Source organism: Hippocampus zosterae, chromosome 3 (genome assembly GCF_025434085.1).
Source record: "Hippocampus zosterae strain Florida chromosome 3, ASM2543408v3, whole genome shotgun sequence".
Classification (NCBI taxonomy): domain Eukaryota; kingdom Metazoa; phylum Chordata; class Actinopteri; order Syngnathiformes; family Syngnathidae; genus Hippocampus; species Hippocampus zosterae.
This window is the reverse complement of record NC_067453.1, coordinates 4,161,069-4,177,272: the sequence shown is the minus strand read 5'-3', so window position 1 is coordinate 4,177,272 and position 16,204 is coordinate 4,161,069. Positions and strand designations below refer to the sequence as shown.

The 16,204-nt window shown below is 42.7% G+C and overlaps 2 protein-coding genes across 2 annotated transcripts in view; both read right to left on the bottom strand.

The window, feature by feature from the left end:
• Window positions 1-419: 419 nt before the first annotated feature.
• Window positions 420-14,728, bottom strand: coq9 (coenzyme Q9 homolog (S. cerevisiae)). Its single transcript, XM_052061009.1, has 9 exons — window positions 14,614-14,728; window positions 12,732-12,921; window positions 12,429-12,564; window positions 6,997-7,139; window positions 6,814-6,898; window positions 6,303-6,407; window positions 2,930-3,085; window positions 1,052-1,105; window positions 420-876 (listed from the first exon to the last, which is right to left on the bottom strand). The coding sequence occupies exons 1-9, from the start codon at window positions 14,669-14,671 to the stop codon at window positions 841-843; spliced, it is 963 nt and encodes a 320-aa protein (XP_051916969.1). The 5' UTR covers window positions 14,672-14,728; the 3' UTR covers window positions 420-840.
• Window positions 5,471-16,204, bottom strand: part of LOC127597709 (uncharacterized) — a 113,602-nt gene continuing 102,868 nt past the window's right edge. The window contains exon 4 of the mRNA XM_052060956.1: window positions 5,471-5,492. The gene's annotated coding sequence lies outside the window, so the exon portion shown is untranslated. The remainder of the gene's footprint in view (window positions 5,493-16,204) is intronic.

Here is a 16,204-nt window from a genome sequence, read left to right as displayed (position 1 = left end):
CTACTTATTTATAAAATAAGTACACGGCTTTGCACCTTGCTGACTTAGTGACACCGTATGTTCCACCCCGAACGCTTCGTTCACAACACGCTGGTCTTTTAGTGATTCAGAGAGCCCAAAAGAAGTCCGCAGGTTATGAAGCGTTTTCTATTCGGGCTCTAGTGCTCTCTAATGCCCGACTCATGGAAATTAGAGCAGCTACCTCAGTTGATGTTTCAAATCCAATTTAAGACTCATTTGTAAACACCTGCATTTTGTTACACAATACATTGGCTGTTTGTACTTTGTTGGAAAAAGTCTTATCTTCTTTGAGGAGATCTTTCAGTGGGCTCATGGAAAAAAAGAGGAAAAGCAACAGGGTTGCATTTATATTATTAAGTGTAGCGATCAAAAGACATAAATGCAAAGACCAGACTGTGTCAAAATTCTGTGAGTTTTATTTTTATTGTGCTGCTGATTGCCAGAATGAAATGTAAGGGATTATACAAGCAGATTTATAAAGGGGGAAAAGGATTAAGCGCTCAACGACTTGGTAATGAAAATCCACTTTTTCTTATTCAAATATTTTCAATCTGACAACCGTCAAGAACTTTAAAAAAAGAAAAATTGACAAACATAAAACCAGTTTTGAATACTGAGTATTTGTATTTTTGAAGACAAATGGTCAGAACAGAAGAGTTAATATTGGCGAGTCGAACAAAACGACAAAAGTTCTTGCCCTGCAAATGACCAAGAAATGCACAGATACCAGGCCATATAGAATAAATATATTTGAATATATAATTTCCATTTCGTGTTCAATGAAGATGGTTGGGATCTGTTCAGTCAAGTCGTTTTGAATCATCGTCTCTGGTTTATCCCGGTGAGATTCTTCAGCTGCGGGCACAAGCAAAACAAGAACAATTTTGATTATTCGGACAATTCACGCCATTACAATTTCACTTCGTGAAAAATCCTCTCTTAAAATTGATTTGAAAACTGACTGCTGGTGTGATTTGTGTGTGTGTGTGTGTGTGTTCTATACAAATGGTAAGCATCTCAGAAGACTTACGGTTACAGCAGCCCCCATGAGTCCTTGCACCACTGCTGTGCCTGTTGACTGCACCTGAAGAACCAACAACATACTAGTTACAACTAATATGTGAATGAATTGTGTTTTTCTCTCTGATGAGCCTTACATATTTATTTGGCTGGCTGAACGAATTTCTTTTCTAAACTAGAAAGGAATTCTTTCACAGTTATATGATATGTATACAGTGGACTCCCACATACATACGGTGCAGCATCTGTGGATTTGCAAATTTACTGATAAGAAAAATACATATAATTTTTTTTCTTGAGTGCACACCACTGCACAAAGCATTCTATGCACAACTTTGACTGTTTTCTTGTCGAGTGAGCGTCAATCCTGTGGATTCATCTGAAGTATTGTCCGACTGTTCAGTCAGAAACTACGGTCTGGTGAGACAGGGTTCCCACTCTTCCACTCTTTTTTTTTTGTTGTAGAAACCCATTTTTCATAGATTGGGAGGAAAAAGGCACAAGCCTTTGCTTAGTGTTAACTTACGAGTGTGAATGTCTTTCCACGGTATTTGTGTGTGAATATTCATTATTTGAAAGAATATTACTTCTAAAGTCAATGCAAATTTCACATTTGATTGGGGTCTTCTACTTACTTTAGCATTCGCAATGTTTTAAAAATGAAGCATGTTTTGCATTCAAATACATAATGTGTGCAAATCTTGTTGTTGTGTTTAGTTTTACAGTAAACAGCAACAGGGGTCTCAAAGAGCTTAAAGGATGCTTGGGGACGGCAGCATCACATGCTACATCCTTGCCACGCAAGCAACATGGTGCATTCATGGTAGTTGTAAACGCACCACACAATTTATTTTTTAATCAACTTTTAAAAACATTGTTTTTATTAGATTGTAACGATTTCAAGACCTCCCTGTTGCAACACACCTGATTCAAATGATCAGATCATCAGCAAGCTCTGCGCAAGCCTGACATTGAACCTCTTCATTTGAATCAGGTGTGTCAAGTCTTGTGACTTGTTGTGACTGTCATATGCTTTTGACGTGCAGGGATTTTTTTTTCCTCCAAGACTTAAATTATCCTCAGAAGTGAATAGTTCGAGCATGTCATTTTCCCCCTCTTCTTCCCTAGTGTTTACTTTCTCAACTAAGATCTCGGTGTACATACGGTGAGTACCGACAGGCCCTTCGCACTGTATACCATGTTCGTCATTGTTTTTCATGTTTCTTGTGCAGAGCGTGCCTGTTAAGTCCAAATTAACCCATGGGGATTCATAAAGTTTTCTGAATCTGAATGAAAACATGCACGTGCACCTATATTTTTAAATAAAGGCAAGGCCCCAAACAGCCACGCTCTTGTTTACATTCCCTCTGCCAACTAATTGGCCTGTCAGAACCAACAAGAGGTGAAAAGTCACGAGAACAAGTCACAATGTACTGTCATCTAATGGCGATTTAAAAAGTACAGTTAAAAAGGAAAAAAGCACAGCTCGGTTGTTACGACACTCGTCCGAGGCCTCCAGCAGCCGCGCAAAGCTGTCGCCCCGGGGGCGGGGCCACGGCTATCGAGCCTCGTGACAGCCGAGGGAGCCTCATCTGCGGCTCTCATTCATGTCAATGGGACCCAGCCAGTGGTGCATACGCTTGTTTTTTTTTAAAAAACACAGCAGACTTCAGGTGGTTGCACGTCAACAACCTCCAATTTTTTTCAGTTTCCGCCACGCTGTGAATTTGGGCGCAGCCTAGAGCACTGACATAAAGCATTAAATTTAAGAGCCAGAAATCAACATTCACGACTCGTTCAACACTTTTTTTTCTACAAAGTAATATTTTCAAATTCATAAATTCAACGGTTTTGAGGCTTTTGAAGACCCCACTGTAACCCGATATACCTGTTTGGCAGAAGATGCCATGTTGACTATATCTTGAATGCGGTTGTCGAGGAAGTTCCAAGTGTCCTGGAAGTCTGGGGAGGAATCCTGAAGCATCACGAGCTCAGTGGTGTTATAGATGCCAGTCAGTGCTGCTCTTTTACTGTACCAATTCATCTAAACAGATGGAAATGGGAGATAATTGAAATTGGCACACAGTCTCAAAACAAACTCGACTGTAGCTGAACTATTGAAGATAGGGATGCCCATTATGTCAATCCTGATCTTCCGGTAGATCTAAAACAGGTTCCAAGTAGCTCCGAAGAGTGTCGAGGAGAAAAAAAACAAACAACCATTTGTGTGTCTTTGTACATGTTAGTAACATATATTTTTGTGTTAATGTACGCTGCACCATAATCATCCTATCAGTCTCCTTTTCACAAAATAAATATAAAAAAAATAAAATAAAGCAGGTAAATCTTGAATTTATGGTGGCGCGTGATGACGTCACCAGAAGTTGTTTGCGCTCAGCAGCCTGCAATTGCAGCTTGTGATCAGAGCTGTTGCGCTCTATCTTTTATCGACATTGTTCTCATTCAGAGTTTGCTTTGTGTATGATTCACCGAGGGCACGGGCAAAGAATAGGAACCTAGGAGGGCCCAGGGAAGCACTTTAAAACTGTATGTGTGAGCTACTATAGTTAACAGGCTGCAAAAGTGCATTGCCTGCCTCAGTTTCAGGCTGTTTCTCATCATGGCGTGCGTGTGTGTGTGTGTGTGTGTGTGTGTGTGTGTGTGTGTGTGTGTGTGTGTGTGTGTGTGTGTGTGTGTGTGTGTGTGTGCGTGCGTGCGTGCGTGCGTGCGTGCGTGCGTGCGTGCGTGCGTGCGTGCGTGCGTGCGTGCGTGCGCGTGTGCGTGTGCGTGTGCGTGTGCGTGTGCGCGTGCGCGTGCGCGTCCCGGTAAGGGTAGATCCCGTGAGGTTAGTTGATCGAAAAGTAGATCTTCGGTCCAAAAAGTTTGGGCACCCCTGATTTAAGATATTCGGAGATCATAGTTTATGGTTAAGAGCCACCGAACAGTCAGGTAAAGTGCTTTTCTTGCGCTGAAGGGTGAAGACGTACAGTCACTTTAGCTTTACACCAGGCATGTCCAAAGTCCGGCCCGCGGGCCAAATCCGGCCCGCGGTCGAATTTCATCCGGCCCTCGGCCCCCGTCATAAAATCAGTGCCGTCTGGCCCGCAGGTTGGGCGCAATGGAACACGTGTTGCATTGACTGAGGTCTCGTAGACTGGCGAGTGATGTTTCATAGAGTACTGCTTCCCTCTAGTGGCTAAATGAGTAATAGCATTCACTAAATGAGTAATAGCATTTAGACACTAGAGGGCATCACTCACGAGTTAACAAGACATCACTCCGTGTTTATATTGACTGATATGTCATATTTCAAATTCCTGTTTCAAATGAACCAAAAGAAATTCTTAAGATTGTTGAAATTCAAATAAAAATGGAAATGTGAAACAGACTGGCTTACGAAAATTTGTTGAACAATATTGTTGTTCAATGTAAAGAATGTCAGCCAAGGTCGGCCCCCCGACATTTTACCACATAAAATCTGGCCCCCTTGGCAAAAAGTTTGGACACCCCTGCTTTACACCATCGGGATCGCCAATCAATGAGTTAGAACAAAAATACATTAAAAAATGATGATAATTGAAAAGATGGAGCAAAATATATTTTTAAGAGTGGCTTTTCCGAACAGTGGCACAAAATGGCAAAAGTTGGGAAAGCCCATAGTGCAGTGAGCGGCAAAGTGGAAGTGTTTGCGTTATTTTCAGCAGGAACAACTATTTGCAAAGGTCTGCGATCGTTTGTGACCTTCAATGAACCTTGACCTCGCCCACCCCCCCAAAAAATCCACATTCAGTTCAATAGCAATCAATTGCCAAACGTAAAAAGTAAAAAGTCATAGCGGGCAAAAATGTTGATAGTTTACAGTTTTTAAGATCGGGGCTGAAATAGAAAAATCGTGCCTCAGCTTGGCAATTAACTCCTTCAGTGCCACAGAGCATTTCCCAGGCCAGACGAGAGTCATCAGAGAGAGTCATCGTCTCTCCAGCATGTCCTGGGTCGCGCCTCCTGCTGGTGGCGTCCAGGAGCCATCCGAATCAGATGGCTTCATCTGGCTCCTCTCAATGTGGAGGGGTAACGGCTCAACTCTTGAGTCACTCTTGGATGACTGGGCTTCTCACCCTATCTTCAAGAGAGTGCCCGGACACCATGTGGAGGAAACTAATTTTAGCCGCTTGTACCCGGGATCTTGTTCTTTTGATCAGACCCATAGCTCGTGAGCGTAGGTGAGAGTAGGAACGTAGATCGACCGGTAAATCGAAGGCTTCACCTTTCAGCTCAGATCCTTCTCCACAACGGCAGTCCGAGTTGGAGTCCAAATCACAGCAGACGCTGCACCGATCCACCTGTCGATCTCCCGCTCCCTCCTGCCCTCAATCGTGAACTATACCCCAAGATAATGAAACTCTTCCGCTTGGGGCAGGATCTCATCACCGACCTGGAGAGGGCACTCCACCCTTTTCCGACTGAGGACAATTGTTTCAGATTTGGAGGTGCTGATTTTCATCCCAACCGCTTCACACCTGGCTGTGAAACGCTCCAGTGAGAGTTGGAGAGCCCTGCTTGAAGTAGCCAATAGTACCACATCATCTGCAAAAAGCAGAGATGCAATACAATAGGCCATCAAACCAGAACCCATCAACGCCTCGGCTGCACCTAGAAATGCTGTCCATGAAGGTTATGAACGGAATTGGAGACAAAGGGCAGTCTTAGCGAAGTCATACCCTCACTGGAAAAAAATCCCACTTACTGCTGGCAGTGTGGACTAAACTCTGCCATCTCAGTATGGGGACTCAGTATGCCATACTCCTGAAGCACCTCTAACAGAACTCCCCGAGGGCCACGGTTGAACGGTCCAGGTATGAATTTACAGCCATCCGTATTTGAGTCATGGGTTCACCCTGGGTAGCCCAATGAAACATTTCTGGCTATGCCACTGAGTAATGCAACAGTTACATACTGACAGGGAGTGCCAAAATCTGTTAGTAGCAGCGGCCACAATTCATTTGCAGGGGTCCGCCGCAGATAAATGTTCATTTGGGAAACAATCAGTATGGACTGTCTTGGTTCACAGAACCAATCAATGACGTCATTGAGCCATCGTTGAATTCAAGACATTGCGGCTGATCACAAAATGAGCATATCAGGAAAAAAAATATTGGCCGATCCAATCCAGCAGCTTCTATCGATTTAAAGCAGACCTAACGACGGGGGAGCAAGGGGGAATATCCAGTTAAATAAGGATGAAGAAGATCAGGCCAACTCACATCTGTAGATCTGTCTCCAGCATAGTACCAGATGTCATCCACTAGGGTGGCAAGGTGTTCCAGACTTTTAGGGATGTTGTAAGGCAGGAGCAGAATGCTCATTGCCTAAGGACAGAGCAGCTAAGTCAAGAATCTGAGTCGTTTAACTTTGGTCCAAAATTCTGATGATGAGCATATTGCAGGGATGGCAATGGGTAGTGATGAAAAAAGCGGAAAGGGGCGTGGCCTGGACGGGGTGACCAATCACAACAAGTAAGACATCATACACGTCTAATCGCAGGGCTGTTTACAATCGGAAGATGGAAAGACTGATCGGGAGAGCTCGTGAAAACTCGACGATAATGAACCTGATCCCCCCCCCCTAAAATTCTCTCAACGGATTTAGACGATTCACAAAAATGATCAATTTAAGAAATAAAACGGCGGATTCCCGCGTATCCGCGGAAAATTGCCATCCCTGATATTGACCTGGCTTATTATATGCTGTGGGATGTCGCGATGCACACTTTACCTGCGGCCATGTTTCTATGTAGGGGATGTGCATCCTCAGTCGAGCCTCCACAGCATCCCTCAGAAAGTCAGCAGTTTTCTTTGGTCTGCAAGAGAGTCATTAATTTAACCCTCCAGTATATTATTACATTAACATTTGGACAGCATTGTTGATGTGTGTGTGTGTGTGGTTGCATGCACCTACTCTGCTTGGCCCAACTGGACCTGCTTTTGTTGTTCAGCGAGTGTCTCTCGCAATTGTGAATTACAGTGAGCGATGAAATGTAGGACCAGGTCTCCAGCTCCATTGTCGAACATACCAGTGGAAGCAGATGACAAACCTAATGTCTAGTACAAACACAGACACCGTTACAAGCAGTCCAGTTCATCATGATCAATTCTGAATGTTGTCAAAATCATTATTAGCCTGCCGCACACAAGGCAAAATGAACAGCCACTTAAGTGTGCAGGGTTCAGCTACTACTTTTTACGAGTGGCCGAAGGTCTGCTGCTGGTTGTGCGGCCGGTGCACGCCGGTGCAACGTCACAGATGTAACACCCGATTCTAATTGCATATGAGGGTTCAAACACACAAACATGTTTTAAGGCTGTAAGACCCAGGCACCTGCCGATTCGCAGGTTACAAGCCTGGCGGGCAACCAGGCTTTTGAAAGCCATTTAAACTGCTCAGTTCAACGGTATACGTTCGATTTCACATGGATTTTTCAATGAGGCGTAGCAGTCAGTTGTTCTAACAGCCAAGTCACGCTAATGCTAGCCAATTATTCGGCTAACAGTTATCATCTATGGTGCTCTTTTTACACAATTCCATTGCTAGTTTATGCACTGTGGGTTCTGGGAGCATTCGATACACCCGCCAGTTGATGATTGGCGAGTAGCACCTTATACCCAAGTGCCAGGACTGAACAACGAGACCAGCGTACTGAGTCTGTGTCTCTCCAATGCAAGATCTCTGGGGCGTTGAAAGAGATTACAGTTTGCTCAAAATTGCAATGTATTTATGTAAAAGAAGTTCTCCGATGACTCTGCGATTGTTGGCCTCATTACAGAAGGGGACGATCGGGAGTACAGGGGACTGACAAAGGACTTTGTGGACTGGTGCCAGCAGAATCTCCTCCAGATCAACCCGAGGAAAACTAAGGAGTTGGTTGTGGATTTCTGCAGGAAAAAGTCCTCACCAGCACCGATGAACATCCAGGGTATGGACATAGAGAGGGTGACCTCCTACAAGTACCTTGGTGTTCTTCTGAACGACAAACTGGACTGGTCTACAAACACGGACACCCTGATTAGGAAAGGACAGAGCCGACTCTTCCTACTCAGGAAACTGAGGTCTTTTGGGGTTCAGGGGTCACTCCTAAAGACGTTCTATAACTCGGTGGTGGCCTCGGCCATCCATTATGGCATTGTCTGCTGGTCAGGCAGCAACTCAGCCCGGGACAGAAAGAGACTGGAGCGACTGGTCAGGAAGGCCAGTTCTGTCCTGGGCTGCCCCCTTGACAGTGGAGGAGGTGGGCAACAGAAGGATGCTAACTAAGCTAAAAGCTATGATGGCCAGTCCCTCCCACCCCCTCCAGCCCGCCCTGACAGCACTTGGTAGCTCCTTCAGCCAGAGACTGTTACACCCGCGCTGCAAGAAGGAGAGATACCGACGCTCGTTCCTACCGACTGCTGTCAGGCTGATGAATAAAAAATAACAATCATAATAATAATAATAATTAAATGATGTGAAGGAAAATTGTAAATAGTACTGCGATTTATCCATTTTGTGTTCATATTGCATTTAATTGAAAGATGTTTGTTGTTTTTTTCTCTTTCTTCTTTCTACATACATTCTTGCTGCTGGAGGCTGTAAATTTCCCCAGTGTGGGACGAATAAAGGGTATCTTATCTTATCTTAAAAGGTCAGTCTATAATGCAGCATGTAAGATTTATTTCATAACTGGGGCTTTTATTTAGGAGAGTGTTGCTTTGATGAGCCAAGGTACCCGTTTTACATTTGTAACATCTCGTGGGTAACCAATGAACAAACATATTTTTTTTAAAGTATGAGGACTAAGAGTATACAGGCTGCATTTTTCTGCATGTCTCTATCCAGAGTTTACATTTAAAAAGACATTCTTCATGTACCATATTTAAATAATAATAATAATGCAGTGAATGAAGGGGAGACTGCTTCTCAGAATATTGACACTCTTCTTTTTCTTCCCCGTTTTGTGGCAACTTGCTCCTTCCATGACAATCATGCACCCTTGTTTAATGGTTTAAGAGCAGGGGTCGCCAACCGCCAGGCTACCGGTCCACAGGTCATTTGGTGCCAGGCCGCACAGAAAGAATAAATACCTTACATTCCTTCCGTTTTATTCATTTCAGAATCTGAAAGATGTTTTATTTTGAAAAATTACCGGTACCTGGTTCTCTATTATATCAGTCTACAGCAGGGGTGTCCAAACTTTTTGCCAGGGGGGCCAGATTTTATGTGGTAAAATGTCGGGGGGCCAAAGGACAACAATATTGTTCAACAAATTTTAGTAAGCCAGTCTGTTTCACATTTCCATTTTTATTTTAATTTCAACAATCTTAAGAATTTCTTTTGGTTCATTTGAAACAGGTATATCACTTGCAACTGCTTATTCACTTGACTTTTTCTTAAACAGAAGTCTCCTGAGTGCAAATTGATTGATTTGAAACATAAAATGTATCACCATGACTTTTCAATAGTCACAAAACCTTTGACTCGAACAACAGGTAAATGAACAAGCAATACACATATCCATAACTGCAAGGATCATTTGAAATATGACATATCAGTCAATATAAACACGGAGTGATGTCTTGTTAACTCGTGAGTGATGCCCTCTAGTGTCTAAATCCCTCTTCCTCAACTGGCGGACCGCGATCCACGACCGGACCGCCGACCTCCTCTGTCCGGACCGCTGACCTCCTCTGTCCGGACCCTCGGCAAATTGTATGAAATAATAATTTATAAAGTGATTTTTACGTTTTACATTTTATATTTGTGGACTATAATCTGCACATTACCGCGATCGCTTGTTAAAATTATCCGTTGTATTCTTTGCGTGCACTAACAGACGTAATGCAGAGGACCGCGGCAGCGCGACTTTGTGTGTATAATGTTTGACTCACTGGAGACCCTGGCTGAGCAGAGCATGTCGGCGATAACTATGCGATGATTGGCTCCTCTGAACTGAAGGTGTGCCCATACATATGCTTCAGCGTATACGATGCGCTGATTGGCTCCTCTGAACTGAAGGTGTGCCCATACATACGCGTCAGCACGCGTCTATCCCAATACGCACGCATTCAAAATGGATGATTGTGTCAGGAAACAGACGCATGCGCGACGCCACAGTGTGCTCACAGCTTCAGCCTAGGAGAGCCGCAGACAGACAATTACACAAGACGAATCGCGTGAGGTTTCAATTGTGTGCAGTTATGCTCCCGTCTACCCGGGGATCTTTGCAGCTGTTTAATAGCAGAACACCGCAACATGGTAAATGGGCATCACAATGGCGTCAAATAATATTTGCATGCCTCAGACATTGCATTCACCTATAGTGGAAGCACATTCCTGTGCTCCCTTGTGTCAGTATTTAAAATGGTTCTTAACTCCTCTTCTGATATATTTTTAAAGTGATTTCAGAGGGGATGTGAAAAGGGGAATTGTACAAATGAAAAAGATATTTTTGTTTTCACGTTTAGTATTTATTTTGGTAAAATTAGTATTTTGTTTTGTTTTTGTTAAATTCAGGGAAAAAAAGACGACTACTGTTTAACAAAGTTAAAGTAAAAATGTCTTATTTCCCTAAAAGGGCTATTTCTATTATTAAGCAGGCACAACTTAACAAAATAAAAGTTACTCCCTTGAACATAACTGTGTTGAATGAAGACTGATTTCTTTCTTTTTACTTTTTTATCTACCTTATTTTCTGTCAAATTATTACTGTATATGTTTTATGTTCAATAAACAAACAATCAAGTTCCTGTGCCTCAACACAATACCTCTCATTATTTGCTGTGTACTGGCAAAGTGAAAATTTGTTATTTTCATGCACCCCATTATTGGTTGGTTGTGAGGAGTGTTGATTTGTATAAGCTTGGCCATACTAAAGCTTGGCCATACATGGGGAGCAGGCATATAGCCCTGCTCCCCATGACCGCCGTGCATGGGACCGGACCTTGGTCTTATTAAAAAAAAAAAAGTGGACCGACAGCATTTCTAGTTGAGGACCACTGGTCTAAATGCTATTACTCATTTTGTGAATGCTATTACTCATTTAGTCACTAGAGGGAAGCAGTACTCTATGAAACATCACTCACCAGTCTACGAGACCTCAGTCAATGCAACACGTGTTCCATTGCGCCCAACCTGCGGGCCAGACGGCACTGATTTTATGACAGGGGCCGAGGGCCGGATGAAATTCGACCGCGGGCCGGATTTGGCCCGCGGGCCGGACTTTGGACATGCCTGGTCTACAGTATGTCACTCTTGACGCAGGTGAATGTGCGCTTCTCGGCAACCTGATAGGAAATGAAACCCAGGAGCTAGCAAAATGAATAAAAAACAAAACACTTTGAATTTTTTGGGGGGGGAAGGGGAAAAGGCCCAGCCAGGAGACAGAAGAGGAGCCTATGACTTTCAAGAAAGAAAAGGCTACATTTAATAGACAGTATCAGGAGTCCTATTTCAAATACGGATTTACCTCAACGGAAGATTCACACACACCAAGCCTACTCTGCATAATACGTGGCGATGGTGAGTCGTATTTTTTATGCATTTTGTTGTATCTAGAAATGAAACCGGTCCTTGGGGCAAAAAAGGTTGGGGACCTCTGGTGTAGAGGCCCCATCTTGTCAAAGGTTCCATTTTTTTTTTAACTGAAAAGCTCACTTCATGTCACTTCATTTTAGCTCAGACAAAGTAAACTGGAATCCAATTTTCACTCATAATAGCAGGCTAGCGGCCCAGTAGTCCAGTGGTTATCACATCGACTTCACAGTGCGGAGGTACATGGTTCAATTCCAGCTCTGGCCTCCCTGTGTGGAGTTTGCATGTTCCGGGCCTGCGTGGGTTTTCTCTGGGTACTCCGGTTTCCTCCCACGTTCCAAAAACATGCATGGCAGGCTGATTGAACACAGGAAATTGTCCCTAGGTGTGAGTGTGAGCGCGCTTGGTTGTTCGTCTCTGTGTTCCCTGCGATTGGCTGGCAACCGGTTCAGGGTGTCCCCCACCTACTGCCCGTAGACAGCTGGGCTGTGTGTTGCAACAGGGAGACTTGGAAAACATGCAGTACAGCGACCCTCCAGGACCCGAGTTTGACACCTATGTTCTAAAGGCTCACTGTCCACTTTTCATTTTAGTGACTGCAACAGACCAGTGAAAACGTTCAGCCTAATTCTGTCCCAAATATTGAGTCTCCATTTTCAGGATTTAAATCCAAACCGTTCAAAGTTAAAACACATCCGCACTGCCGCTGCTCAACCCGTTCTGGGTTTTATTGTTTTTGTTCCTGATTGTAAAGTGTCCTTGGGTGTCTTGAAAGGCGCTTATAAATAAAATGTATAATTATTATTTGTCAGTTGATTGCATCTCACCTCAGCCCCAGCTGCCATGGCCTCCAAGGTCCAGCCGTGCTGTGGGACAAATTCCAAAGCAGCATTTAGGATTTTAGCTTGAACCTGCTCCTCTGTTTCATACTCCTCATCTTGCTCTCCACCCTGATCCTGGTAACTTGCACACAAACAGGGAAACATTCAATTTAACTCAGAGACCTACCATAAACCTAAGCAAAATTAATAACAATAATAATAAAATAATTTAAACTTAACTCCATCCTACAACGTGTTTTTCATGAATACAGTACTATACTTTACATTTTTAGCTGTTGCAGTACTGACCTATGTCTCCCTCCGGTGGACTCATCTGCAAATGGGTTAGCTGAGTCTCTTTGTGAAGCTGTTGCTGGATCTTGACCAGGGGAGTGTGTGTATTTGTTTGATGTGGATTCGTCCTGAAGCCTTAGATGAGTACCGCTGAAGCCTCTTTTGAGACTGGTATGCTGAAGGTTTGATGTTGGTGCCACCACAACTGCAAGGACAACACCGTCAATTCACTACAAGGGATTTATTTCAAGGAGACCTGACCATGACCTTATGAGCAATTTGGCAAAATGTACACCTCAATGACACATATAATTCAGGGTTTCCGGTAGTGCATCAGCCATGGTGGGATGCCAGGCTTTTCAGACTTTTCTTGCCGTCGCCTGCCAGACTATACATCACTTGTTTAGAACAACTTTTACATGCCATGCATGTAAAGAGATTCAAAAAACATAAGACATTTTCTTTTTCCAAAGTTTCAAAAGAGCGCTGGAGGTGACAATAAACCCACTTGACAAACGATTCTGTGATGAGGCAGAGAGTTACCATGGATGTCAGCATATCGTCGGAGCAGCCTTCTGCGAGCCGCAATGGTTAACATGGAACTAGCTCTTACTCGCCGCTGTGTGAGTTTGGGCACTCACATGCGTGCATATACACTAGGGGTGGAACAGCTCTCGAAACCTGTTTAAATGGTTCGGTTCGACTGTATAAGTTCGGTTCCCGTGGATTTATTAATGAAGCGTAGCAGTCAGTCACACTCACAGTCAAGTGGCACTCATGCCAGTCAATGCATTCATTTCACAGACATCATCGATGGTGCTCTAATTTCATTGCTTGTTTATGCACGATGGGTTCTACGAACATTGGCTCCACACGCTAATACTCCCGACCGACACCTGATACCTGTTTGGAGTGCCAGATTTGATAGGGAGAACACCGTACTGATTCTTGGTCTCCCCAATGCAAGATCTCTCTCTGGTGTATTGAGAGAGATTACACTTTGCTTGAAATTGTTTTACGTTTATATTAAGACATCACTAGATGTGCAGCATGTAATACTTATTTCATAACTTGTTTTATTACTGTTTTTTTAGGACCCTATTGCTTTGTTTAGTCAAGATACCTGTTCAATGTTACAAAATCTCATAGGGAACCAGCAAAGAAAAATATTTTACAGAATATGACCACTGAAATGATACACAGGCTGATTGTATGTACATTTTACCATCCAGAGAAAGAATGTTAGATTTTTCTGCCTGTCACTATAGTAATCCCTCGCTATAACACTGTTCATCTTTCACGGCTTCACTGTTTCACTGCTTTTTTATTTTATTTTTCATAAACAGGGAACATTTTATTTTGTGCCGTTTCTTCCAACCCTTTCGGGGGCAGGGGTTACTAGAGTAGACAGCTATTCAAATGTTGTTTTCTCTTATATTAAATAATCTTAATGTCCCAGTTGTGCATCAACCACAATAATTATGTGTGTTGCCGTCCACTGCCGTTATTTTTTCCCCCATGCCTAATAAAACCATTTGAAAAAAAATCTTGATGCAGGTTATCATTATTTGTGCATGAAAGGGTTAATTAGATTGTTGTATTCTGTAATGCCTTACAGTTTAATTTGAATGCCATTACAATATCAAATAAACGTTGTATCTGATCACTTGTGGGGTTTTAGAGAATGGTACACCTTACAAATTATGTCAGGGTATGTCAGCATCGGAACACAATAATGTTTACGTAAGCTAATTCTGTCCTTGACTGTCACCTTAAGTAACTCGGTCGAGTCGGCTAGCATTATCTTTCGACTACGAACCAAAACAACGCACAGCATATTAATTATTTCTGAAGAGTTCTGTTTCAATTGTGCATAAGCGGAACACAGGATAGTTACCGCTGCAGAGACCCCGAAATGCCCTTCCTGCACGTATCGCTCGCAGTAGCACCGCCATATTTGGTTTTACGTACAAAAAATACCGCGTCACTTTTGTGCGACACAGTAGTGGAAGATGCTTTTAAAATACAGTATCTTTATTTAATGTATGACAATTACAATAACAGAGAAACCATATTTTGCATCTATAACGCGGTGGTGGTAGAACAACACAATCAGTAAAATAACGAAAAAAAGAAGCGATACATACAGAGCATGGGGAGAAAAATGAAAAACATTTAAAATATATTGACATAAAAACATTGGACTCAACACACGAAGAAATAGTTGTGAATGCTTTCTGTTTCAAAGAATTCCGAATGGTAGAAATATAATGTTTGAACTAAATAGTGAAAACAGAAAAGCTGGGTGTCCTTCCCATACATTTACATTTACGGATATGGAATTTTGCCATCATGAAAAGTTAATTAATCAAATTGCATTTTGATTTTCTCACATTTTCCCACAAAAAAAAAAGAAAAAGCACATTCTTACAAAATAACGCAATGCTTCCCCCCCCCCCCCCCCAATATAATTTGTGATAAAAATGCTTCGTTTACACCCTAACGATTCAACTGATGACAGTGCCAAACAAGTATAGTTTCAAGAGTGTAGACCAGGACTTCTCCAAAGTCCGGCCCGGGGGCCAAATCCGGCCCGCGGTCGAATTTCATCCGGCCCTCGGCCCGTGTCATAAAATCAGTGCCGTCTGGCCCGCAGGTTGGGCACAATGGAACACGTGTTGCATTGACTGAGGTCTCCTAGACTGGTGAGTGATGTTTCATAGAGTACTGCTTCCCTCTAGTGGCTAAATGAGTAATAGCATTCACTAAATGCACTTTCCTTATTCAAAACCCAGCTCAAAACCCACCTATTCAGACTTGCCTACCCGCCTTAAATCTTTCTTTCTTTATTTATTATTTTATCTGTGTTTTACTATTGGTCTTGGCTGTACAGTGTCCTTGAGTGTTGTGAAAGGCGCTTACAAATGTGATGTATTATTATTATTATTATTAATAGCATTTAGACACTAGAGGGCATCACTCACGAGTTAACAAGACATCACTCCGTGTTTATATTGACTGATATGTCATATTTCAAATGATCCTGCAGTTGTGGATATGTGTATTGCTTGTTCATTTCCCTGTTGTGCGAGTCAAAGGTTTTGTGACTATTGAAAAGTCATGGTGATACATTTTATGTTTCAAATCAATCAATTTGCACTCAGGAGACTTCTGTTTAAGAAAAAGTCAAGTGAATAAGCAGTTGCAAGTGATATACCTGTTTCAAATGAACCAAAAGAAATTCTTAAGATTGTTGAAATTAAAATAAAAATGGACATGTGAAACAGACTGGCTTACTAAAATTTGTTGAACAATATTGTTGTTCTTTGGCCCCCCGACATTTTACCACATAAAATCTGGCCCCCCTGGCAAAAAGTTTGGACACCCCTGCTGTAGAGAGAGCAGAAGCTACAATTTACCAGTCATGTTATGTGCATTCTAGCGATGTTGGTTGTGTGTTTTGTTTTGTCTTTTTCACGCTTCATTGA

Bases quoted from the DNA above. Each gene is read 5' to 3' on its own strand.
- coq9 (XM_052061009.1), bottom strand. From the start codon at position 14,671: ATGGCGGTGCTACTGCGAGCGATACGTGCAGGAAGGGCATTTCGGGGT. The intron at 12,922-14,613 runs GTAACTATCCTG...TTGTCCTTGCAG, and splicing joins ATTTCGGGGTCTCTGCAGCG to TTGTGGTGGCACCAACATCA. The intron at 877-1,051 runs GTAAGTCTTCTG...TTGTGCCCGCAG, and splicing joins TCATGGGGGCTGCTGTAACC to CTGAAGAATCTCACCGGGAT.